The sequence below is a fragment of the Oncorhynchus clarkii genome, chromosome 27 (assembly GCF_045791955.1).
Source record: "Oncorhynchus clarkii lewisi isolate Uvic-CL-2024 chromosome 27, UVic_Ocla_1.0, whole genome shotgun sequence".
Classification (NCBI taxonomy): domain Eukaryota; kingdom Metazoa; phylum Chordata; class Actinopteri; order Salmoniformes; family Salmonidae; genus Oncorhynchus; species Oncorhynchus clarkii.
In genome coordinates this window covers 17,681,629-17,708,809 of record NC_092173.1, presented here as the reverse complement: position 1 = coordinate 17,708,809, position 27,181 = coordinate 17,681,629, and the positions used below count along the sequence as shown (strand labels likewise).

The following is a 27,181-nucleotide window of genomic DNA, read 5'->3' as shown; positions in this document are numbered from 1 at the left end:
TCTGGACAAGACCTACAGGTAACTGCCAAAATAAAGGACACGCCAACATAGTGTCTTAATAGGGCGTTGGGTCTCCACCAGCCACCAGCTTCAATGTGGTTTTGTCTGGAACTCTATTGGAGGGATGTGACTCCATTATTCCAATAAATTGGTGTTTTGTTCAAGGTGGTGGAAAACGCTGTCTCAGGCACTCCAGAATCTCCCTCAAGTGTTCAATTGGGTTGAGATCTGGTAACTGAGACACACCCTTTAAACCCCCTATGCTCCTTTTTGAGACCCCTCTTTCAAAGTCACAGATCTCTTCTAGTCATTAGTGCTGAGCGATTAACCGGAATTGAGTTTTTAAAACAGCGAATTGACAAATGGCGGGCAGTTATTTAAATTCCATTTCGACAGTTTTTATTTCTTCTGTGAGCTCAGTGCGCACATTGCACAGTTTATTTTTTAATTTTCTTTTTAGATAAATCAGATCTGGCCTGAACTGTGTGATGTAGTAGGGAGATGGTTTCCAGCGTGCCACAGTTCTACGTAGTTTAGCACCTAAACCATTGGTAATATGCTACAATGACCATAATCCATTGTGCATCTACTTGATCAGTTTCTTTTACGCCTGCTACGGAAGAGAGAAGAATGTGTGATCGTGAGATGATATAGACAGCAGCTGTTGCTTCGCCAGGTATCTCTACCTGAAAATACATGATCTAAATTATTTGATGGTATTCAGCAGACATGAAAGTATGCCTTGTTTACTTTGAAGTAAATAGTGATTTTGTCAGACAGCATGGAGATGATGACTTGGAATGAAATAATAGTCATCAAATAAAACAAATGTAATATACACTACTGAAATATTTTATTACACTAAAGTAATGTGAATAAATTAAGATTATAAGTGATAAGCAGTAATGGGCAGTCACTACCATCATGGGACTATTATTCATTGTTTTATTCTGTGTTACAGCATTCAACCCACATAATACATAGTGCATTTAATGTAAAAAAAATATTTTTAATCGAAACCAAAGTTGATTAATCGCTCAGTACGACTAGTCCATTATTTTGGCTACCATGACAACTGGGCATTTTTATACATGACCCTAAACATGATGGAATGTTAATTGATTAATTAACTCAGGAACCACACCTGTGTGGAAGCACATGCTTTCATTATACTTGGCATCCCTCATTTACTCAAGTGTTTCCTTTATTTTGGCAGTTACCTGCATGTCTCCCCTTATGTCTGCAACAGGACTAATTTTGTGTTTTTGTACCACCCAGTCCCAAGGCAGACATGGAGCCAGAACATCATACAGCCTGTGTTCACAGAAACTAATACTGCTTGGCATTTGCTGTAGCGACAACACTCAATATAGCCAGTCTACACACGGCTAACACGAACCAACAGCAGTTAAACAAGGTCCATGTCTACTGACCAAGATTGCGGAAAAGGAGGAGAGAGCGGGAGAGATGAGAGAAAGAGGAATAAGAGAGAAAGATGGAGTGAAAGAGAGGGAACAAGATTGAGAAGCGAGAGAGAAGAAAAGGAGGGAGAGGAAAAAAATAATGTAGTGCAGGCAGACTGGCTTCTCTATCATCGGCTTCATTCTAAGATTCCCTCATTGGAAGAATTATGGCAAATGAAACCCCCTCCGGTTCTCCATGGCTGCGACTCAGGGCTATCGAGTAGCACATGGAGGAGAGTCCCTGCAGCTTTTTACCGTTCATCTCTCCCCAAAGTGTTTCCATGTTCCCGGCGCTTTGCGGCCAGTTTAAGATGTCTTGGCTGCTTTGTGATGGCCTGATGTGTGCATATTTTGAAATGGGGTAATTTTCTCAACGGTTCGGCCACAGTATTTCATCCACTGTTTGCATCTGTCAGAGAGAGGCCTGAATGGAAGGAGCAGATCTTTTCCATCATAAAGATGGAGAAAGTAGCTGCCGGTTGGGTCGCTCAGTTGGTTTCAGTGATCAGGAACGCAGATTACATTACAACCTTATTGACGCATTGACCCCAGTGGAGTAGAAGAACTGCTACAGGATTGGGCTCAGACTTTCGAAATGAACTTTCTTGTGTTCGTAGGCTGACACAAAAAGAAGCTCTCTTAGATTTCTGGTGATTTTAGGGTCGTCTCCTCTGAAATTGTACACCGTGACGGTGAACTTTGTAGCGTAAATACTTTAAAGACTTATGTTTTTATAGGAAGAAGTTTAAAAAATATATATACAGCAGAGTAAATAGCCTGCTGAAAGCAAACAACCCCAGTGGCCCTAGAAACAAAACCAACACACGAATGTGGCACCATGGTCTCTGCCAGTGGGGAGAGATCAAGAGAAGGGAGAGCGAGCGAGACCGAGGAGAGGGACAGACCGATAGGGGGAGAGAACAGTTGATGAGGATTTATGTCTATGTTCCAATGCCAGCAGCCACTGGCTGGTGTTGGCCTCCCTCCCTAGGAGGCCTCCAGTAAATGTGTGTTACATGACAAACCATTTCCCTATAACCCCTCTCCTCTTCTCTGCCTCCCCTCCCTGGGGCGCTCTGGGGTTCCAGCCCGCCACAGGCTTCCTCTCCACTGTGCCTTCTAAATGTTGATTCACTGGTCGCCAGTGGCCTGGGCTCTCAATGGCGTTTGATCTTCACTTACAGCTGTTAAACACCGTCTCTGATTACCCTGGTGTGTGTGTGTGTGTGTGTGTGTGTGTGTGTGTGTGTGTGTGTGTGTGTGTGTGTGTGTTTTGGTCCATGTGTGATTTAAATATTTGACTAATGACTCATGATGACTCAGAAGTCCAAGCATCTGCATGACCTCTATCTGTCTGTTTTCTACTGAATGTTTCAAATAAAGGAAGCGTTTGTGTTTCTATGCCTAGGACCAGCCCCCCATACTGCTGTGTGGACCTGTACTCTCTGAGGACAGGGGAGATGGTCAAGTCCATCCAGTTCAAGACGCCCATCTACGACCTGCACTGCAATAGGGAGTACGTACAGCATAATCACTTTTCTTATTCATATAAAGTGCATTCATATCAATATATTGCAGTATTATGTTATATGAAAATCACATCCTATTTGTAATTTTCCTGATTTTTTTGTTGTTGTAGGATTCTAGTTGTCGCCCTGCAGGAGAAGATTGCTGCATTCGACAGCTGTACCTTCACCAAAAAGTTCTTTGTTACAAGTAAGGAGCTGGGACTCTGTATGTATCCTAAATCACACCCTATTCCCTACTTAGTGCACTGCTTTTGAACAGAGTCATATGGGCCCTGGTCAAAGGTAGTGCACTATGTAGGGGATAGGGTGCCATTTAGGATGCTGTCTGTGAATTTGGCCACTTTGGATGATAAGGCTTTGATGTATGTGTTCATGTTGAACCAGATGACACACTCATGGGCGTTTGTTTTCCTTGTGGCTTTGATCAATAAAATCCCCCCTGATTATACTTCACACATTGTTCTTATCACCATACTTTTTTGCCCCACTGTATGTGTGTATTTAGTCAGCCACCAATTGTGCAAGTTCCCCCACTTAAAAAGATGAGAGGCCTGTAATTTTCATCATAGGTACACTTCAACTATGACAGACAAAATGAGGAAAAAAAATCCAGAAAATCACATTGTAGGATTTTTAATGAATTTATTTGCAAATTATGATGGAAAATAAGTATTTGGTCAATAACAAAAGTTTATCTCAATACTTTGTTATATACCCTCTGTTGGCAATGACAGAGGTCAAACGTTTTCTGTAAGTCTTCACAAGGTTTTCACACACTGTTGATGGTATTTTGGCCCATTTCTCCATGCAGATCTCATCTAGAGCAGTGATGTTTTGGGGCTGTTGCTGGGCAACACGGACTTTCAACTCCCTCCAAAGATTTTCTATGGGGTTGAGATCTGGAGACTGGCTAGACCACTCCAGGACCTTGAAATGCTTCTTACGAAGCCACTCCTTCGTTGCCCGGGCGGTGTGTTTGGGATTATTGTCATGCTGAAAGACCCAACCACGTTTCATCTTCAATGCCCTTGCTGATGGAAGGAGGTTTTCACTCAAAATCTCCCATTCATTCTTTCCTTTACATGGATCAGTCGTCCTGGTCCCTTTGCAGAAAAACAGCCCCAAAACATGATGTTTCCACCCCCATGCTACACAGTAGGTATGGTGTTCTTTGGATGCAACTCAGCATTCTTTGTCCTCCAAACACGACGAGTTGAGTTTTTACCAAAAAGTTCTATTTTGGTTTCATCTGACCATATGACATTCTACCAATCTTCTTCTGGATTATCCAAATGCTCTCTAGCAAACTTCAGACGTGCCTGGACATGTACTGGCTTAAGCAGGGGGGCACATCTGGCACTGCAGGATTTGAGTCCCTGGCGGCGTAGTGTGTTACTGATGGTAGGCTTTGTTACTTTGGTCCCAGCTCTCTGCAGGTCATTCACTAGGTCCTCCCGTGTGGTTCTGGGATTTTTGCTCACTGTTCTTGTGATCATTTTGACCCCACGGGGTGAGATCTTGCGTGGAGCCCCAGATCGAGGAAGATTATCAGTGGTCTTGTATGTCTTCCATGTCCTAATAATTGCTCCCACAGTTGATTTCTTCAAACCAAGCTGCTTACCTATTGCAGATTCAGTCTTCCCAGCCTGATGCAGGTCTACAATTTTGTTTCTGGTGTCCTTTGACAGCTCTTTGGTCTTGGCCATAGTGGAGTTTGGAGTGTGACTGTTTGAGGTTATGGACAGGTGTCTTTTATACTGATAACAAGTTCAAACAGGTGCCATTAATACAGGTAACGAGTGGAGGACAGAGGAGCCTCTTAAATAAATTGTTACAGGTCTGTGAGAGCCAGAAATCTTGCTTGTTTGTAGGTGACTAAATACTTATTTTCCACCATAATTTGCAAATAAATTCATTAAAAATCCTACAATGTGATTTTCTGGATTTTGTTTCCTCATTTTGTCTGTCATAGTTGAAGTGTACCTATGACACAAATTACAGGCCTTTCTCATATTTTTAAGTGGGAGAACTTGCACAATTGGTGGCTGACTAAATACTTTTTTGCCCCACTGTATATACACACACATAGATATATATATATATATACACACACACACACTAGATTAGTACTCACAGATGCATCTTCTCTTCTGGGAAATCAATGGACATATCATCTTGGAACAGATGCTCAGTATCTCCTGTGTCTCTCTGTGTACATATGTGAAAACACCGAAGTGATATAGCTACCCACTAACCGTTATATAGCCAGTTGCACCAACACACAGAGCCAGAACCAGCCCAGTCACGTAACAAATCAGCATTTTCCACACAAACATCCTACCACCAAAAAGACAAGCAAGTCTGTCACGCTGGCATCACCCAGCCCAAACAACCAACTAACTAAACACCGATACTCGCAGCGTTTACCCTGCAATACACAAACCACCATGCCCCCTCACGGAGCACCACGTTTAGAACAATACACAAAACACCATGCCCCCTCAAGGAGCACCACGTTTAGAACAATACACAAACCACCATGCCCCCTCACGGAGCACCACGTTTAGAACAATACACAAACCACCATGCCCCCTCACGGAGCACCACGTTTAGAACAATACACAAACCACCATGCCCCCTCAAGGAGCACCACGTTTAGAACAATACACAAACCACCATGCCCCCTCAAGGAGCACCACGTTTAGAACAATACACAAACCACCATGCCCCCTCAAGGAGCACCACGTTTAGAACAAAACACAAACCACCATGCCCCCTCACGGAGCACCACGTTTAGAACAATACACAAACCACCATGCCCCCTCAAGGAGCACCACGTTTAGAACAATACACAAACCACCATGCCCCCTCAAGGAGCACCACGTTTAGAACAAAACACAAACCACCATGCCCCCTCAAGGAGCACCACGTTTAGAACAATACACAAACCACCATGCCCCCTCACGGAGCACCACGTTTAGAACAATACACAAACCACCATGCCCCCTCACGGAGCACCACGTTTAGAACAAGTCTTTGAAACCGGTCTAAACTGTTTTCACTGAAACATAATTGTAGAGCAGGCAGAAGCCCCTCTGGTAGCTTAACACATCTCAACATCACTGACAGTATGTTTATAGTATGTTCTCAATGACGCTTCCTCCTCGTGAAATGGAGACGTGTTTCTCTTTGGGGAGGATGAGGAGCAACACAGGCGTCCTGTAATGTGGGTGTTTTTAGTTGTTCTTGTCTTTTATAGTGGTGTGGAGTGGGGATGAGGTTAGTTAGGTCTGTGTGTGGATGTGATGTTGGGTTTGGGGTTGGTGATTCCCCTTTTTCTCGATCAAATCTTTTATTTTCTCTTCATCTTTCCTTCTTCCCGGCCCTTTGCTTTTTCTCTTTCCTCTGTTCTCCTCAGCCTTTTCCCCTCTCACTTACTGTCTTTTTTATTTTCTCTTCATATTCATTCCTCTTCTCCCCCTTCCTCTCCTCTTTCTTTTTATGTATTTTCTCTTTTCCAATGTCTCATCACATCCTCTCTTCTCCCTCTCCTCTGTTCCTTTTTCTCTCTCTTTTCTTCTCTCCTCTCCTCCCCTTATCCACACAGGATGTTTCGGACACATGTTATCTCACTGCCTGGGCTGAGTGGGTCGTTCTCCCCCAGCCGTGGAGAGGCAACAAAAGGCTGTAGCATTGTGGCTTACCTCAAGTCCTATTCACCCTGCGCCTCCCAGCCTTGACTCTTCTGAACACTAAATTACTGTCTGACTCCATCTCATCTGCACCCTGAGCACTACATTACTGTCAGCCAAACCCTTCTCCCTTCGCCTCTCTCCCTTCACACTCACATGACCTCGTATTGGTGTGTGTGTACTTGTATGTACGTTTGTGGGGGTATGTGTTTGTATATCTGTGTGTATGTGTGTGCACAAACAAGTGTATTTGTCCCCCTTACTCTCTACGTGCATTTATGGCAGGTTCCATCATTACTCCTTCTCTGTTTACAGACATGTTTGGGAGTAGAGGTGAATCCTGATGGTGGATGTGCTCAAATACCTTGAGTGTTTTGGAACTAATATATTGGTCTATCAAGCCAGACAAGCTTAATCAAGCACAGATAACGTTTTTGAAGTAATTTCAAATAGTATTTGAACCCATGTCTGGTGCTGTCTGGCCATTGACTCCAGTGTGTGTGTGGTTGTATTTAGTTAATTATTACTCATGTCTACTGTGAGATGACTGTTTACATCAACATCTGTGTGAGTGGGTGGACACATTAGTTCCAGTATACAGTGCATTCAGAAAGTATTCAGACACGTTGACTTTTCCCACATTTTGTTACGTTACAGCCTTGTTCTAAAATGGATTTAAAAAAGAATTATCCACTCAATCTACACACAATACCCCATAATAACAAAGCAAAAACAGGTTTTTAGACATTTTTGCTAATGCATTAAAAATGTAAAACTGAAATATAACATTTACATAAGTATTCAGACCCTTTACTCAGTACTTTGTTGAAGCACCTTTGGAAGCGATTACAGCCTCGTGTCTTCTTGGGTATGACGCTGCAAGCTTGGCACACCTGTATTTGGAGAGTTTCTCCTATTATTCTCTGCAGATACTCAAGCTCTGTCAGGTTGGATGGGAAGCGTTGCTGCACAGTTATTTTCAGGTCTCTCCAGAGATGTTTGATCGAGTTCAAGTCCGGGCTCTGGCTGGGCTACTCAAGGACATTCAGAAACTTGTCCCGAAGACACTCCTGCTTTGGCTTGGGTGTGTGCTTAGGGTCATTGTCCTTTTGGAAGGTGAACCTTTGTCCCAGTCGGAGGTCCTGAGTGCTCTGGAGCAGCTTTTCATCAAGGATTTCTCTGTACTTTGCTCCGTTCATCTTTCCCTTGATCCTTTCTAATCTCCCAGTCCCTGCCGCTGAAAAACATCCCCACAGCATGATGCTGCCACCACCATGCTTCACCGTAGGGATGGTGCCAGTTTTCCTCCAGACGTGATGCTTGGCATTCAGGCCAAAGAGTTCAATCTTGGTTTCATCAGACCAGAGAATCTTGCTTCTCATGGTCTGAGAGTCCTTTAGGTGCCCTTTGGCAAGCTCCAAGCGAGCTGATATGTGCCTTTTTACTGAGGAGTTGCTTCCATCTGGCTTCTCTACCATAAATGCCTGATTGTTGGAGTGTTGCAGAGATTGTTGGCCTTCTGGAAGGTTCTCTCATCTCCACAGAGGAACTCTGGCGCTCTGTCAGAGTGACCCTCTGGTTTTTGGTCACCTCCCTGACCAAGGCTCTTCAACCCCGATTGCTCAGTTTGGCCTGGCGGCCAGCTCTAGGAGGAGTCTTGGTGGTTCAAAACTTCTTCCATTTAAGAATGATGGAGGCCAGTCTGTTCATTGGGACCTTCAATGTTGCAGACATTTTTTAGTACCCTTTCCTAGATCGGTGCCTCGATACAATCCTGTCTCGGAGCTCTACGGACAACTCATTTGACCTCATGGCTTGGTTTTTGCTCTGACATGGACTGTCAACTGTGGGACCTTATATAAACAGTTGTGTGCCTTTCCAAATCATGTCCAATCAATTGAGTTGACCACAGGTGGACTCTAATCAAGTTGTAGAAACATCTCTAGGATGATCAATGGAAACAGGATGCACCTGAGCTCAATTTTGTGTCTCATAGCAAAGGGTCTGAATACTTATGTAAGTAAGCTGTTTCTGTCGTTATTTTTAATACATTTGCAAACATTTCTAAAACCTTGTTTTCACTTTGTCATTATGGGGTATTGTATGTAGATTGAGGATTTTTATTTTTATATAATCTATTTTAGAACAAGGCTGTAATGTAACAAAATGTGGAAGAAGTCAAAGGGTCTGAATACTTTCCGAATGCACTGTATACTGATAGCTTGATCCGCTCGTGAATTTATGTCCTCATCTTCTGTATGTGTGTTGACATCCATTTGTATTTATGCTGAGCTTTTGAGTGTGTTTCTTTTTACTTAGAGCCACACTATGACCTAATGCGTTCTGTGGCATTAGTGGGGACGGCTCCTGTCTAGATTGACTGGCCGACACACTGATCCCTATGGGGACTACTAAAGCGCACACACACAGTGATCCACTTTCCCCGCTCAAACACATTAGGGCTTTAAGAGAAACCGAGACACACTCGGAGGAGAGGGACTCTGACTTCTAAAGCGAATATCTACAGCAGCATTATCAGCATTCACGATTTCTGCAACTTCTAAAAGGGAACATGTTGAAGTTAGGTAATCCCAGGGCATTCCATTTGAGATATGCAGTCATGATTTTACGCCTTGATTGGTGTATATCAAATGGTGTAACTGTGTTGTGTCATCCTCAATATGTATCCAATTTGTCCCGTGGCTGAAGGGTATGGAGAAAGTATGGAGTTCACCTTCAATAAATGTATGTTTCCTCCCGTGTGTTTCCAGGCTGCTTTCCATGTCCGGGCCCCAACCTAAACCCCATAGCACTGGGAGGACGCTGGCTAGCCTACGCTGAGAATAAGGTAGGACACACACACACACACACACACCCATCACAGATGTACTTACCACAACAGCATATTTACAGTTCTCCAAAAGGCATTTTTTATTTGAGCTCTTTAATCTCTCAGTACAACTCATTCCAAGAAGATACCACTAGAAATGATAACATCTGAAAACCAACAGATGTAGGTTTTTTTAATGTCTATTTAATAGGATTTTGGTATTTTCCAAAAGCAAGTCCACTCTACGCATTAAGTTTAATGGATATTTGTGTCTGGTAGTTTTCTGATTCCACTCGGCCACTCAAGCAACTGACAGATGGGTCAGTGACTACTTGTTACTATGGCATTGGGCAGTAGACCGAGTAATGTTGGGAACCGTATAGGCTACTCTGTTCGTGAAGTATAGAGTAGGTCTGGGATGGATGGCTGGATCAAGGAAATGGACAGTGGGATAGGAGAGGAGTGTTTTTAATGTGCTGCTCCTCCATATTCTGTTTCTGGTTGGCATCAGGTGCAGGAGGACGATGGTTATGTATTTCTTATCTATGTTTTCCTCCTCTCTCTCTCTGTCTCTCTCTCTCTCTCTCTCCCTCTCTCTCTCCCTCCAGTTGATCCGGTGTCACCAGTCTCGAGGCGGTGCCTGCGGGGACAATGCCCAGTCTTACACAGCTACAGTCATCAGCGCTGCTAAAGTAAGTCAAACACACACACTCTCTCACACACACCTCCCTCCACCTCAGTGGTTGTAATAAAATCATTTACATCTGTACATTTCTGAGAAGTGATATAGGATCCACCCTGGCTTTCCCCTGTGAGTCAGACACCATTCTGAGAATCTATATCATAACCCAGACACAGGCCTTGAGAGTCAATGAGCATCTTAACTCAATTCTATGGTCCCTGTATGTGTCTGTAGGGGGTTCCATCCTGTACTCTACTGCAATATGGGACACATCCCCTGCAATACTCCTCTCAGCTGGAGAGCACCGCCAGGCTACGCTAACTGCTACTCCCTTTGATACCAAACGGAATTTATACCCCTCCGCTCTGTTGATGTAGCGGCTAAGCTATCCCACGCTACTAGCCTAGCACAGCAATTTCCTCATATGCTTCCAGTCTCCTGTCTTTTCCAAGCCTGCAAAGGGAAACCCTATTGAATTTATGAAGCCCCCTCGGTTTAGAGTTATTCCCATGGTCTCTCCCTCCCTCCCTCCCTCCCTCCTTAATGAGCGCTAACGGCTAGCGTGATAGCAGTCCCATTAGCCACTAATGGCGACATACAGTGGCTTGTGAAAGTGTTCACTCCCTTGGCAATTTTCCTATTTTGTTGCCTTACAACCTGGAATTCAAATGTATTTTTGGGGGGTTTGTTTCATTTGATTTACACAACATGCCTACCACTTTGAAGATGCAAAATATTTTTTTATTGTGAAACAAACAAGAAACAGGACCAAAAAAAACAGACAACTTGAGCGGGCATAACAATTCACCCCCCAAAAGTCAATACTTTGTAGAGCCACCTTTTGCAGCAATTACAGCTGCAAGTCTCTTGGTATGTTTCTATAAGCTTGACACATCTAGCCACTGAGATCTTTTCCCATTCTTCAAGGCAAAACTGTTCCAGCTCCTTCAAGTTGGATGGGTTCCTGCTGGTGTACAGAAATCTTTAAGTCATACCACAGATTCTCAGTTGGATTGAGGTCTGGGCTTTGACTAGGCCATTCAAAGACATTTAAATGTTTCCCCTTAAACCACTCGAGTGTTGCTTTAGCAGTATGCTTAGGGTTGTCCATGTCCTGCTGGAAGGTGAACCTTCGTTCCTGTCTCAAATCTCTGGGTGACTTAAACAGGTTTCCCCCAAGAATTTCACTGTATTTAGCGCCTTCCATCATTCCTTCAATTCTGACCAGTTTCCCAGTCCCTGCCGATGAAAAACATCCCCACAGCATGATGCTGCCACCACCATGCTTCACTGTAGGGATGATGTTCTTGAGGTGATGATAGGTGTTGGGTTTGCGCCAGACATAGCATTTTCCTTGATGGCCAAAAAGCTCAATTTTAGTCTCATCTGACCAGAGTACATTCTTCCATATGTTTGCGGAGTCTCAAATCAAATCAGTTTATTTGTCACGTGCGCCGAATACAACAGGTGTAGACCTTACAGTGAAATGCTTACAGGCTCTAACCAATAGTGCAAAAAAGGTATTAGGTGAACAATAAAGAAAACAACAGTAAAAAGAATGATAAACAGTAGCAAGGCTATATACAGTAGCTAGGCTACATACAGACACTGGTTAGTCAGGCTGATTGAGGTAGTATGTACATGTAGATATGGTTAAAGTGACTATGCATAAATGATGAACAGAGAGTAGCAGTAGCGTAAAAGAGGGGTTGGCAGGTGGTGGGTGGCAGGACACAATGCAGATAGCCCTGTTAGCCAATGTGCGGGAGCACTGGTTGGTCGGGCCAATTGAGGTAGTATGTACAGTCGTGGCCAAACAATTTGAGAATGACACAAATATTAATTTTCACAAAGTCTGCTGTCTCAGTTTGTATGAGGGCAATTTGAATATACTCCCGAATGTTATGAAAAGAGAGATCAGATTAATAGCAATTAATTGCAAAGTCCCTCTTTGCCATGCAAATGAACTGAATCCCCAAAAAACATTTCCACTGCATTTCAGCCCTGCCACAAAAGGACCAGCTGACATCATGTCAGTGATTCTCTCGTTAACACAGGTGTGAGTGTTGACGAGGACAAGGCTGGAGATCACTCTGTCATGCTGATTGAGTTCGAATAACAGACTGGAAGCTTCAAAAGGATTGTGGTGCTTGGAATCATTGTTCTTCCTCTGTCAACCATGGTTACCTGCAAGGAAACACGTGCCGTCATCATTGCTTGGTACAAAAACTGCTTCACAGGCAAGGATATTGCTGCCAGTAAGATTGCACCTAAATCAACTGTTTATCTGATCATCAAGAACTTCAAGGAGAGCGGTTCAATTGTTGGGAAGAAGGCTTCAGGGTGCCCAAGAAAGTTCAGCCAGCGCCAGGACCGTCTCCTAAAGTTGATTCAGCTGCGGGATCGGGGCACCACCAGTACAGAGCATGCTCAGGAATGGCAGCAGGCAGGTGTGAGTGCATCTGCACGCACAGTGAGGCGAAGACTTTTGGAGGATGGCCTGGTGTCAAGAAGGGCAGCAAAGAACTTCTCTCCAGGAAAAATATCAGGGACAGACTGGTATTCTGCAAAAGGCACAGGGATTGAACTGCTGAGGACTGGGGTAAAGTCATTTTCTCTGAATCCCCTTTCCGATTGTTTGAGGCATCCGGAAAAAAGCTTGACCGGAGAAGACAAAGTGAGCGCTACCATCAGTCCTGTGTCATGCCAACAGTAAAGCATCCTAAGACCATTCATGTGTGGGGTTGCTTCTCAGCCAAGGAAGTAGGCTCACTTACAATTTTGCATAAGAACACAGCCATGAATAACGAATGGTACCAACACATCCTCCGAGAGCAACTTCTCCCAACCATCCAGGAACAGTTTGGTGACGAACAATGCCTTTTCCAGCATGATGGAGCACCTTGCCATTAGGCAAAAGTGATAACTAAGTGGCTCGGGGAACAAAACATCAATATTTTGGGTCCATGGCCAGGAAACTCCCCAGACCTTAATCCCATTGAGAACTTGTGGTCAATCCACAAGAGGCGGGTGGACAAAGAAAACCTTACAAATTTTGACAAACTCCAAGCATTGATTATGCAAGAATGGGCTGCCATCAGTCAGGATGTGGCCCAGAATTTAATTGACAGCATGCCAGTGCGGATTGCAGAGGTCTTGAAAAAGAAGGGTCAACACTGCAAATATTGACTCTGCATCAACTTCATGTAATTGTCAATTAAAGCCTTTGACACTTGCTTGTAATTATACTTTATTATTCCATAGTAACATCTGACAAAAATATCTAGAGACAATGAAGCAGCAAACTTTGGAAATTAATATTTGTGTCATTCTAAACTTTTGGCCACGACTGTACATATGTACATGAATGTATAGTTAAAATGATTATGCATATATGATTAACAGAGAGTAGCAGCAGCGTAAAACAATGCCTTTCGGCATCCCAAATTCCTTTAGGCGAAAATGTTCGCTTATTTCTTTCTGGCCACTCAGCTCTGTGGTGCCCAGCTCTGTGGTGTGTTCGGCTTAAAGTGGTCCTACAGAGAGCTACTCCAATCTCCCCTGTGGAGCTTTGCAGCTCCTTCAGGGTTATCTTTGGTCTCTTTGTTGCATCTGATTAATGCCCTCCTTGCCTGGTCTGTGAGTTTTGGTGGGCGGCCATCTCTTGGCAGGTTTGTTGTGATGCCATATTCTTTCTATTTTTTAATAATTGATTTAATGGTGCTCCGTGGGGTGTTTAAAGTTTCAAATTTTCTTATATAACCCAACCCTGATCTGTACTTCTCCACAACTTTGTCCCTGACCTGTTTGGAGAGCTCCTTGGTCTTCATGGTGCCGCTTGCTTGGTGCCCCTTAGTGGTTTTGCAGACTCTGGGGCCTTTCAGAACAGGTGTATATATACTGAGATCATGTGACACTTAGATTGCATACAGGTGGACTTTATTTATTTAACGAATTATGTGACTTCTGAAGGTAATTGGTTGCACCAGATCCTATTTAGGGGCTTCATAGCAAAGGGGGTGAATACATATGCACGCCACACTTTTCATATTTTATTTTTTTTCATTGTAAAAAAAAATGTAAACAAGTAATTTTTTTGTGTATGTCCATTAAATGAAATGAAAAATGAAAGCCTTTTTAAAATACAGGTTGTAATGCAACAAAATTGGAAAAACACCAAGGGGTGGTGAATACTTTTGTAAAGCACTGTACATCAAAAAGAGTGTTAGCCTGGCTAGCGGAGGGAGGGGGAAACGAGGTCCCGGTCTGCAGCCGCCGTTTAGAACTATATATTATCATCTCAACATTTTCACCCCCCCCCCCCCCCCTCCGGTCTACAACGCCACACTCCGACTGAGTGCTGCTGTCCAGAGACTGGGGGAGTTTTTGGGGAGTGTTTCCTAGCATTTTGTAGGAAATAATATTGTATAACAGTTCATAATTCCAGCTGTATTGTTCCTCATACTAATCACTAGAATGTAAACATAAAGCAAACCTGTGTGTGATGCTCTGCATCAGTGTGATGGCTCCTCCATGTCCTCTCCGAGCCTAGCCAGGGTGTCTGACTCAAACACCTCTCAAGGAAATGGATAGACTCCACTTAAGCAGCACTATCTCACCGCTACACTTTCCTGAGCTAATGGAGTCCTTATACTGTGTGTGTGTCAGCGCAAAGGGGCCCCGGAGAACCTAATCAGGTATTCAGGCCAGGCAGCACTGTCAATACCGCGTGGCGCCTCTCGTTTGTTGGGTCTATGCATCACACACTCACACACTCCCTCACTTGGCGACTCCACCTAACCCTCTAACAGACTGGTGTGTGTAAATTGCTCAGAGCCCCATCAATAATGAAACAGTGCGTTTGGCTCCTAATTGATCAACACTAATGTGTTTTCTAATCACTGCAGTGTGACGTTTTAGTGCTAATCCAAACAGGAGCCATTGATCTGTGTAGGGCTGAGAGGGGGGAGTCTGGGGAGGAGAGACTGGTGGCAGACACTCGGCTCCTGCTGTTTCAGCACTCCACATCATCAGCAGCAGCTGATAGCATTGAGTAAATAGCCAGTCTCTCTCTCACAGACACACGCGCACACACGCTTATAGGCATGCGTAGACACAGTCGTTCTATGTTGATCAACACTTCTCTCCCAGATCCCCTTAGTCAAACAGACATACTGGTGTCTTTTTTGGAAGTGTCTAGGTTTTTGACAATGAGCCCAATCTGATGTTTGTTTCCTGCTATTCTCCACCTCCCCCCTCTCTCCCTTCTCATCTCCCCTCTTCTCCCCCCTCTATATGCGCTGCTCTCCCTCCCCCTTCCCCCTGTCGTTCTGGTTAGACCCTAAAGACTGGTCTCACCATGGTGGGGAAGGTGGTGACCCAGCTAGCTGGTACTCTACCCACTGGCGCCCCCGACGAGGAGGGTGCTACCCCCCACAGCACCACCCGCCGAAGCCCCCATGCCCCCGGAGTAATCACCGTCATTGACACACACAACGTCGGAGAGGGACAGGTATGTGTGATCACTAAGTTATAGACCCTGGCTCTCCAACCATGTTAAATCCCCTTCTGATGTAATGGTAAGAAAATATACATGTTCTGCAACCAGAAATGGAAATGGAAGAAGAATACTGCAAAAGAATAGTTTTCACACAATGTGGAGTTAAAAAGATGTTGGGGAGGTATATGTATTACTGTGTCTTACCGTCTGTGTTATGGACCATGGCTCTGAAGTAATGTTGAAATAGTGTACAAAGCGAAACATGCATCTTGGTTGGTTTTTGTGTATGTAGTAATCCTTTTGGGGTTGTTTGAACAATAATTTTTACCTGATAATAATGTCATCACTACCTTTTTATAAACCGTCCCAACCTACTGTATCTCAGGAGACTGCCACTGGCTGCTAGATACATCATGGGAATGTGTCTCTTCCTGCTTTTGGCACAGGTCCCAAGTGAAGACCAGGCCATAGAAATGGAATGATTTAACACAAAATAAAGAACCACATAAGTCATTTTTCTTTCAGTTACATACATGTATTTGTTTAGGGGGTAGATCAGCTTTAATATCGCAGCACTTACTCATTCAAGGGTTTTTCTTTGAGTCCTGACCTCAACCTGATTGAGATGCTGTGGCATGACCGAGAGCAGTTCACACCAGGCATCCCAAGAATATTGCTGAACTGAAACAGTTTTGTAAAGAGGAATGGTCAAAAATTCCTGCTGACCGTTGTGCAGGTCTGATCCGCAACAAAAGAAAACGTTTGGTTGAGGTTATTGTTGCCAAAGGAGGGTCAACCAGTTAAATACAAGGGTTCACATACTTTCCCACCCTGCACTGTTACTGTTTACACGGTGTGTTCAATAAAGAATATATAATTGTGTGTTATTAGTTTAATCAGACTGTTTGTCATTGTTGTGACCTAGATGAAGATCAGATCCAATTGTATGACCAATTTATGCAGAAATCCAGGTATTTCCAAAGGGTTCTCATACTTTTTCTTGCCGCAAACATTTTCTGTTGTTTCGGATCAGACCTGCACAACGGTCAGGAGGAATTTGGACCATTCCTCTTTACAAAACTGTTTCAGTTCAGAAATATTCTTGGGATGTCTGGTGTGAACTGTTCTCTTGAGGTCAGGCCACAGCATCTCAATCGGGTTGAGGTCAGGATTCTGACTGAAGCCATTCTGTTGTTGATTTAATTCTGTGTTTTGGGTCATTGTCCTGTTGCATCACCTAACTTTTGTTGAGCTTCAATTGACGGACAGATAGCCTAACATTCTCCTGCAAAATGTCTTGATAAACTTCAAAATTCATTTTTCCATCGATGAGGGCCTGGACAGCTTGCCATGAGGAAGCAAAGCAGCCCCAAACTATGATGCTCCCTCCACCATACTTTACAGTTGGGATTTGGTTTCGATGTTGGTGTGCGTTGCCTTTTTTCTCCACACCTAGTGTTGTGTGTTCCTTCCAAACAACTCAACTGTAATGTCATCTGTCCGCATAATATTTTGCCAGTAGTGCTGTGGAACATCTAGGTGCACTTTAGCAAACTTCACATGTGCAGAATTATTATTTTTTGAACAGCAGTGGCTTCTTCCGTGGTGTCCTCCCATGAACAGCATTCTTGTTTAGTGTTTTGCGTATTGTAGGCTCCTCAACGGAGATGTTAGCATGTTCCAGAGATTTCTGTAAGTCTTTAGCTGACACTCTAGGATTCTTCTTTACCTCATTGAGCATTCTGCGCTGTGCTCTTGCAGTCATCTTTGCAGGACAGCTACTCCTAGGGAGAGTAGCAACAGTGCTGAACTTTCTCCATTTATAGACAGTTTGTCTTACTGTGGACTGATGAACATCAAGGCTTTTAGATACTTTTGTAACCCTTTCCAGCTGTATGCAAGTCAACAATTCTTAGTCTCAGTTCTTCTGAGATCTATTATTTTTATAGGGCAAGGCAGCTCTAACCAACATCCTCAATCTCATCTCATTGATTGGACTCCAGCTTAGCTGACTCCTGACTCCAATGAGCTTTTGGAGAAGTCATTAGCCTAGGGGTTAACATACTTTTCCCAACCTACACTGCATGTTTAAATGATGTATTCAATACACACAAGAAAAATACAATTTGTGTGTTATTAGTTTAAGCACACTGTTTGTCTGTTGTGAGTTAGATGAAGATCAGATCAAATTTGATGACCAATTTATGCAGAAATGCAGGTAATTCCAAAGGGTTCACATACTTTTTCTTGCTACTGTACATACATACATACATACATACATACATATATTTTCCTTTTATTACTTTCTAACCCCACTACCCTTCCCTAATTGGAGTGAACTAGTGAACAACATCACTTCGGCTTATACATACTATATATATATTTTATGGGCACAGTCTATTTTACAATAGTTATATTATGTTTGTTTTTACTCCTTCCTCTAACCTCAACCTCTCCCATTTATTCATTTCACAAAAGTTCTGGACCTACAGTTGAAGTAGGAAGTTTACATACACTTAGTTTGGAGTCATTAAAACTAGTTTTTCAACCACTCCACAAATTTATTGTTAACAAACTGTAGTTTTGGCAAGTCGGTTAGGACATCTACTTTGTGCAATTCACTGTATCACAAATCCAGTGGGTCAGAAGTTTACATGCACTAAGTTGACTGTGCCTTTAAACAGCTTGGAAAATTCCATAAAATGATGTCATGGCTTTAGAAGGTTCTGATAGGCTAATTGACATCATTTGAGTCAATTGGAGGTGCACCTGTGGATGTATTTCAAGGCCTACCTTCAAACTCAGTGCCTCTTTGCTTGACATCATGGAAAACTCAAAATAAATATAAAATGTAGACCTCCACAAGTCTGGTTCATCCTCGGGAGCAATTTCCAAAAACCTGAAGGTACCACGTTCATCTGTACAAGTAATAGTACGCAAGTATAAACACCATGGGACCATGCAGCTGTCATACCGCTCAGGATGGCGATGCGTTCTGTCTATGAGAGATGAACATACTTTTTGTAACAGTATTTTTATTGGAATTTCACAATTTTCACCCATATTAAGAGATACAACAACGGAGACAAAGCAACAAAAAAACAGCACTCACTTACACATACCTGCGTATTTATACATATACCTACACATACATACGCATACATACACATATACATACATACATACACACAAACGCACACATACATACACACCCATACATACGTACACCATTTTCTTCTTCCCGCTCGGTGCTTCTCTCACCCCATCCCCATCATTGCGTCTCAATACATACATTTTTAAACAAACTTACAAACAGAAATTAAACAAAAAAGCTCACTTTAAACCAAGAAGTTAGGTTCCACACATGGAACGTACAGTGTAATTCTGAAATACAGAGATCACCACCATTCTAAGAGAATCCTTGCAGCATAATAGCTGATACCTCGGGTTCTAGGTCATTTAGATAAGGTTCCCATACTTTGTAGAACTGGTCTGTTTTAGAATGCAATGGACATGTCAGATATTCCAGAGGCACCCATTCAAATAGTATCTTATGCCAATCTTTAATAGAAGGAACCTTATCACTAATCCACTGTAAAATGATGTTTTTCCTCGCTGCGAAGGTAAGGATGTTGTAAAGCCTCATCTTACCCACAGAAGTAACATGCCTACTAGGGAGACCCAACAGTAAAGAAACTGAGTCCAATTCTAGATCAACCCCTAGGATCTTTTCAATTTCCATCTGAACACCAGACCAGTGTCTTGGTACATGACCATAAACAATGTGTTAGGGTGCCTGTATCAGTTTTGCATTTAAGACACTGAGGAGAAGAGGAAGAGGGGCTAAAAGCATGTCTGCGATTTGGGGATATATGCAATCTGTGTATTATTCTTAATTGGATTGCTCTAGTACGATTACATATAGATATTGTTTTTGCATATCTCCAAATGTCCTCCCACATCTCTTCGTCAATAGTAACAGATAATTCTTTCTCCCACACTTGTTTCACCCTCTGTGTGTTGACAGCAGAAAAGGACCTTAAAGCATCATAAAACAGACTTACAGACATTTTCCTTTGTGGGGAAAAAAAGCATTGTTTCAATGACAGACATATCAGGGTTACCAATTAAGGTGGTGCTCTTCAGAATATAATGTCTTACTTGTAGGAAAAAAAAGTCCTGCTTTGGGAGTCGCTATTTCTCGACCATCTGCTCAAATGACAATAAAATCTTATCAGCAAATAAGTCGTTTAGTCTGTGTATGCCCTTATTAAGCCAAAAGTTAAAGCCAGCATCCAGCAATCCTGGACTGAAATCTGGGTTGTTAAGAATTGGGGTAAGAGCAGAGGTTAGTTTGGACCTTCCCAGGAAGCGTTGAACTGACCTCCATACTTTGAGTGTGTTAAGTGTAATGGGATTATTGCAGTGATCTTTTACAGACTTGAATCTTCTGAAAAATAAAAGATCCTGTAAGGGGTATTTTGAAAGAGAAGTCTCAATGTCTAACCAAAAAGAGTAGTCATCATTTGTGAGCCAGTCAGAAATATAACAAAGGTGGGCACACCATTGATAGAACCTGATATTGGGCTGTTCCAAGTTACCCATAGAACTTGGCAGCTGCAATATTGCCATCTTAAGTCTTTGCTTGCATTTACTCCATATAAAGGAACTTAGCCATCCATGTACATCCTTTATTACCTTATTGGAGAGTAATACTGGGATCATTTGGATTGGGTAAAGTAGTCTAGGTAAAATGTTCATTTTCAAGAGGGATATTCTACCCAACCAAGAAATCGGGAGAGAGTTCCAGCGCTCCAGACCCTGTCTTATTGTATCAAACAAGGGAACAAAATTGGCTTTGTACATTTTGTTGGAATTTAGGAGTTACAAATATACCCAGATATGTAAAACCTGAGGGAGACCATTTAAAAGGGAAGGGGGGAGAAGTATTAGGTACAGAGTGAAGGTTACCAAGTGGCATAGCCTCTGATTTAGTTAAGTTAGTCTTATAGCCTGAGAATTCCCTGACTAATTCAATAATATTAATAAGAGATGTAATTGAAGTCTCGGGACTAGAGATGAATATCAGGACATCATCAGCAGACAAGCTTATTTTATGGTGAACATCACCAATGAGCAGCCCCTGTATAGCAGGCGTTACCCTGATGGCCTCGGCCAGTGGTTCCATAACGAGTGCAAATAGGAGAGGGGACAAAGGACAGCCTTGTCTGGTACCTCTGTATATAGAGAAGCTATTTGACCTTAGCCCATTAGTAAGGACAGCAGCCCGAGGATCATCATATAAAACTTCACCCATTTTATAAAGTTGTCCCCTAGACCAAATTTATTTAGAGCAAAGAATAGGTAAGACCACTCCACATGATCAAATGCTTTCTCAGCATCTAGGGAGAGCACAAGACCATCCATAGCACTTTGTTGGTAGGCTGGAATTACATTAAGAAGCTGCCTGACATTGTTGTATGACTTACGGCCCTTAATGAAGCCAGTTTGGTCTCCTTTCACAATTAGTGGCAGTGAGTCCTCTAATCTTGTGGCTAGAATTTTAGAAAGCGATTTTCAATCCACATTGAGAAGGAAAATTGGTCTGTACGAGGATCAAGACTCTGGACATTTTCCCTTTTTGAGAATAAGTGATATGTTGGCTTCTCTCAGCGTTTGAGGGAGCTGGTCATTTGAAAATGAGTGGTTAAACATATCACGCAATGGCTCAAGGATCAGGCCATGGAACTCTTTATAGAACTCACTACAAAACCCGTCTGGTCCTGGGTCCTTACCATTTTTTGCAGATTCTTAATCGCGAACATGATCTCTTCCTCGGTAATAGGGGCATTAAGGAGAGACCTTTGTTCTTCGGAGATAGTAGGAAGCTCAATCTTAGAAAATAAGTTCTCCATTAATTTGGGTGCATCATTTGGCAGTTCTGAGGCATAAAGATTTGCATAAAATGTCTTAAATTAGTCATTTATCAATTTATTTTCATATAAATGATTGCCATCAGAATCAGTAATAGTAGCAATTGACTGTGAGTCAGCTCTCTTTTTAGCTAGGTACGCCAAGTACTTTTCCGGCTTATTGCCATGTTCATATAGCTTATTGCCATGTTCATATAGCTTATTGCCATGTTCATATAGCTTGAGGAGAGAGTGAAGCTATACCGCTGGGAAACCGCTGGGAAACTTATCAATAAGGGGGTTCAACAAACAATAAAAAAATCCTCCAACCACTGCAACCACTGCAGTGTCTGAGTTTAATTCTGAAAAGTCTAGAAATACCTTAGTGAGGAAATCAGGGTGGTGGGCAGGGGGGGGAAGTAAATATTCATTATGGAAATGTTCTGCCCTAGTAAAGTACCATTTAATTATAACAAAGCGACCAACTTGATCTTTCACACAATTCTAGACCTTAAGTGGTAAGTTATTTTTTCACAAGAATTGCTACACCTCTACTTCTGGATGTAAATGATGAGACAAATACTTGACCAAACCCCCCTTGTTGTAATTTGATGCTCCTTATCATTCAAATGAGTTTCTTGCAACAGGGCAATATCAATATTTTATTTTTTCAAAAAAGACAGTACCTTCTTTCTTTTAACGGGGTTATGACTCCCTCTAATGTTCCATGTACATACACGCAGTCTGTTATCTGCCATTGCACTTTGACCATTCAATATCCAGGCTGGATCCCACTGTAAAAGTGGGGTGGTACCTTTTTCCATGTGTTGAACTCTCTATCTCACCGAGCATAAACAAACGATATGAACCCTGAACTCGAACTATACTAAACCCAAAAATTAAACATGTAAAGATCCAAAAGGGGTTTTTCCCACTAGCTAACGTGCAGGGGATTTCAACTTTCCAATGTAGACTCTTAAGTCCGCATTGCCACTCAATAGCCTCATCCTTTATTTCTATGGAAATGAAAATCAATAGAATAGAAGAAGATTGAGGCTCTTCCACCTAAAACCAAGCCTGGGCACCAATATAGATTCACACATATCTCAGCCTGAGCTATAGCGGCAGTTACTTTAGCAAGAAAAATAATAAAGATACGAATATTACTGAACCGGAGCACGTGAGAACTCACCACTGTTTCATGATCACATTCAAATAAAAAAAGTTATCCAATGCTGCGGAGTTGCAGCCTCTTCAGGTGTGTAGAGTTTTTTTAGGCAATCCGTTGACCATAATCTTCAATGTGACCGGGTACAGCAGTGCGTAGTCCATCTTCATTCTCTTGAGTCGAGCCTTCGCCTCATCAAACGCTTTGCGTCTTCGTACAACCGCTGTGGAATAATCGTTGAAGAATGAGACCTTTGGACCTTTTATGTTGACTACCATCAGAGCCGATGTTTCTAGCCGCATCCATGACGCGCTGCTTGTCGGTGAACTTGTGGAACTTTATAACCACTGGCTGTGGGCGCTGGTTGGGACCGGGTATCGGTGCTTGAGAGCGATGGGCTCTGTCCAGCTTCACATGACCAGCCTTAGTGTCCATTTGTAGTTAGCCAGGGATCCATTCCTCAATTCTTTTTACTGAACGTGTCCCTTCAGAATTACCCGGGAGTCCCACAACACGAATATTGCATCTGCGTCCTCGATTATCCAAGTTGTCAATGTTCTCCGCCATTTCACACACCTGTTTCTCAAGTGCTTTTATCTTAGTGTCCATAGATGTAGTTGAAGTTTCCACTGTGGCAATTCTTCCTTTAGCCTCATCAACACATTTGACAACCCTCTGTAGTTCAGCTGAATGGCCTGCTATTGCTTCCAAGACCGTTCTTGTCTTAACATCGATCACTTTAGTAATGTTATCCGTCATCTTTTGAATCACCAGGTCCATTGTGCCTGGATCCGCAACGGTGTTAGCTTCGCTAACGTTAGCTAGCTCCTCCTGCACATCTACAGGGATGGTGGTTTTGGTAGAGTTCTTAGTAGTTCTGTTAGGCATGTTGTCGGAGATTTTTGAGAAATAGCTGTCAAGACTCATTTTCGGATAATTTATTTAGCCAATTCTACCACTTTTTCAAGCTAGGAGATTAATGTAAAAATATAAATGTACGAATGCCACGAGAGCTCGCTGAAACAGTGTTCTCTCTATGGTGCCATTTAGTCCCCCCAGATGTACGTACTTTGGTGCAATAAGTACAAATCAATCCCAGAACAACAGCAAAGGACCTTGTAAAGATGTTGGATGAAACCGGTACAAAAGTATCAAAATCCACCGTAAAACGAGTCCTATATCGACCTAACCTGAAAGGCCGCTCAGCAAGGAAGAAGCCACTCCAAAACCGCCATAAAAAAAGGCAGACTACGGTTTGCAACTGCACATGGGGACAAAGATCGTACTTTTTGGGGAAAGGTCTGATGAAACATAAATAGAACTGTTTCGCCATAATTACCATTGTTATGTTTGGAGGAAAAAGGGGGAGGCTTGCAAGCCAAAAAACACCATCCCAACCGTGAAGCACGGGGGTGGCAGCATCATGTTGTGGGGGTGCTTTGCTGCAGGAGGGACTGGTGCACTTCACAAAATGGATGGCATCATGAGGTAAGAAAATTATGTGGATATATTGAAGCAACATCTCAAGACATCAGTCAGGAAGTTGAAGCTTGGTCGCAAATGGGTCTTCAAAATGGACAATGACACCAGGCATACTTCCAAAGTTGTGGCAAAATGGCTTAAGGACAACAGGGTCAAGGTATTGGAGTGGCGGCCATCACAAAGCCCTGACATCAATCCCATAGAAAATTTGTGGGCAGAACTGAAAAAGTGTGTGCGAGCAAGGAGACCTACAAACCTGACTCAGTTACACCAGCTCTGTCAGGAGGAATGGGCAAAATTCACCCAACTTATTGTGGGAAGCTTGTGGAAGGCTACCCAACACGTTTGACCCAAGTTAAATAATTTAAAGGCAATGCTGCCAAATACTAATTGAGTGTATGTAAACTTCTGACCCACTGGGAATGTGATGAAAGAAATAAAAGCTGAAATAAATAATTCTCTCTACTATTATTCTGACATTTCACATTCTTAGAATAAAGTGGTGATCCTAACTGACCTAAAACAGGGATTTTTTACTAGGATTAAATGTCAGGAATTGTGAAAAACTGAGTTTAAATCTATTTGGCTAAGGTGTATGTAAACTCCCAACTTCAACTGTATATATGTTTTACAGACACAGTATGTTTTACATTAGTTATCCTGTTATTAGTTGTTATTATTCCCAACCTTCAGCTCCCCTCCCATCTATCTCTTAACACCATCCATATTGAGATTTCTATTTGCCATGTATTTTAATTGTGCTGTTATGTTTCACAGAAGTTCTGAACCTTTTCTATTCTCATTTCTACAGATTGTAATATAAAAACATATTTTTTGCTAAAACTATTATTATACTATTGACTATGACTTTTAAAATCACCCAGTACTGCTAGCCGTCAAGACTCATTGTAGGATCATTTATTTAGCCAATTCTACCGTTAGCTCCAGGTAAATGTTGCAATTCTTCAGCCATTCCTGGACCTGTGACCACAAACAAGCTACATATGGACAGTACCAAAACAAATTCTTGAATTATTCTTTCTCTTTGCAGCAAAATCTGCATAGGTTTTTAACCCTCCATATTTATAACATTGTATTGGTTTGCAAGAATTTCATATAATAATTCAATTTAAATATTCAAAGTTTTGAAATCCGGCGCCATCTTCCCAACTATTTCACAATCTATATGTATCTATATAGCTGTTTTTTGGTCCAGTAACTGAAACTGAAACCTTTTTATTTATCACAATTTTCTTTAACCAATTAGGGTCTTTAATGCAGGGCCGACAGACAAGTTCCCTACTTTTTCCCATTTCCACTTTGCTCTTCCATTTTTTTTCCATTTGCTAATTTGTTGAATTTTACCCCTTTTTCTCCCCAATTTCGTAGTATCCAATTGTTGTAGTAGCTACTATCTTGTCTCATCGCTACAACTCCCGTACGGGCTCGGGAGAGACGAAGGTTGAAAGTCATGCGTCCTCCGATACACAACCAACCAAGCCGCTGCTTCTTTAACACAGCGCACATCCAACCCGGAAGCCAGCCGCACCAATGCGCCGGAGGAAACACTGTGCACCTGGCCACCTTGGCTAGCGTACACTGCGCCCAGCCCGCCACAGGAGTCGCTGGTGCGCGATGAGACAAGGACACCCCTACCGACCAAGCCCTCCCTAACCCGGGCGACGCTAGGCCAATTGTGCGTCGCCCCACGGAACTCCCGGTCGCGGCCGGTTACGACAGAGCCTGGGCGCGAACCCAGGACTCTGATGGCACAGCTGGCGCTGCGTACAGCGCCCTTAACCACTGCGCCACCCGGGAGGCCCCTGCTCTTCCATTTTTGCCGTAATGCTGCAATTAGTTGGTTATAATTTCCATTCTTGAAAATAGGGTGCGACATTCTTTTTCATTTGCTAGAGAACTAGTTTGGATTTAAGTAACTTTTGTTACATGTTGTTGAAGCCTATAGTGAGGGGTCTAATGCTTTAATATTTAATGATTTCTGCCGTCTGAATTCATATTAATTATATAAATAGGCCTGTTTAATTTTGTCTGGCTTGACGTTTATTATCATTTCAATAACGGTTCGTTAGGTGTAGGCACGACCATAAGCACATAGGTCAACTGGGATGAGACTGAAGAGTTAATCAGGGTGATTTTTCCACAAATAGACAGGTATTTTCCTTTCCATGGGAGCAAGATCTACTCTATATTTGCTAATTTTCTATTTACATTTATTGCAGTGAGATCATGTATTTCTTTCAGGATATATATACCGAGTATGTCCACATCACCATCAGACCATTTTATTGGTAAACTACATGGTAATCTAAATGTTGTATTTTTAGTGATCCAATATGTAATATTATACACGTTTTCCTCCTCTTGACAGTTTAAAACTTTCTGAGAAGTAGCCATTGGTTACTATTTTACACCTGTGGTTACTATACATGACTTTAACCCATTTCATAAGAGATCCTCCAAAATGTAGGCATTTATAAACTCCAGTCGTACTGTGAAAAACATGGGCGAGGATTTTTGTTTTTCCTGTAATTTATTCTGAGCCTTTGGTATAGTTTTATTGGTACAGTGCCTTGCGAAAGTATTCGGCCCCCTTGAACTTTGCGACCTTTTGCCACATTTCAGGCTTCAAACATAAAGATATAAAACTGTATTTTTTTGTGAAGAATCAACAACAAGTGGGACACAATCATGAAGTAGAACAATATTTATTGGATATTTCAAACTTTTTTAACAAATCAAAAACAGAAAAATTGGGCGTGCAAAATTATTCAGCCCCCTTAAGTTAATACTTTGTAGCGCCACCTTTTGCTGCGATTACAGCTGTAAGTCGCTTGGGGTATGTCTCTATCAGTTTTGCACATCGAGAGACTGACATTTTTTCCCATTCCTCCTTGCAAAACAT

At 42.4% G+C, this 27,181-nt stretch overlaps 1 protein-coding gene across 8 annotated transcripts in view; it reads left to right on the top strand.

Annotated features, from left to right (window-relative positions):
• Positions 1–27,181, top strand: part of LOC139385673 (BCAS3 microtubule associated cell migration factor-like) — a 342,007-nt gene that overhangs the window by 24,241 nt on the left and 290,585 nt on the right. For 5 of the 8 annotated variants that reach the window (XM_071130934.1, XM_071130935.1, XM_071130932.1 and 2 more), the window contains exons 8-12: positions 2,872–2,979; positions 3,103–3,179; positions 9,456–9,532; positions 10,123–10,206; positions 15,535–15,708. In XM_071130934.1, the coding sequence (XP_070987035.1) occupies positions 2,872–2,979; positions 3,103–3,179; positions 9,456–9,532; positions 10,123–10,206; positions 15,535–15,708 (520 nt within the window). The remainder of the gene's footprint in view (positions 1–2,871; positions 2,980–3,102; positions 3,180–9,455; positions 9,533–10,122; positions 10,207–15,534; positions 15,709–27,181) is intronic. The other 3 variants (XM_071130936.1, XM_071130933.1, XM_071130931.1) reach the window with 1 other exon arrangement.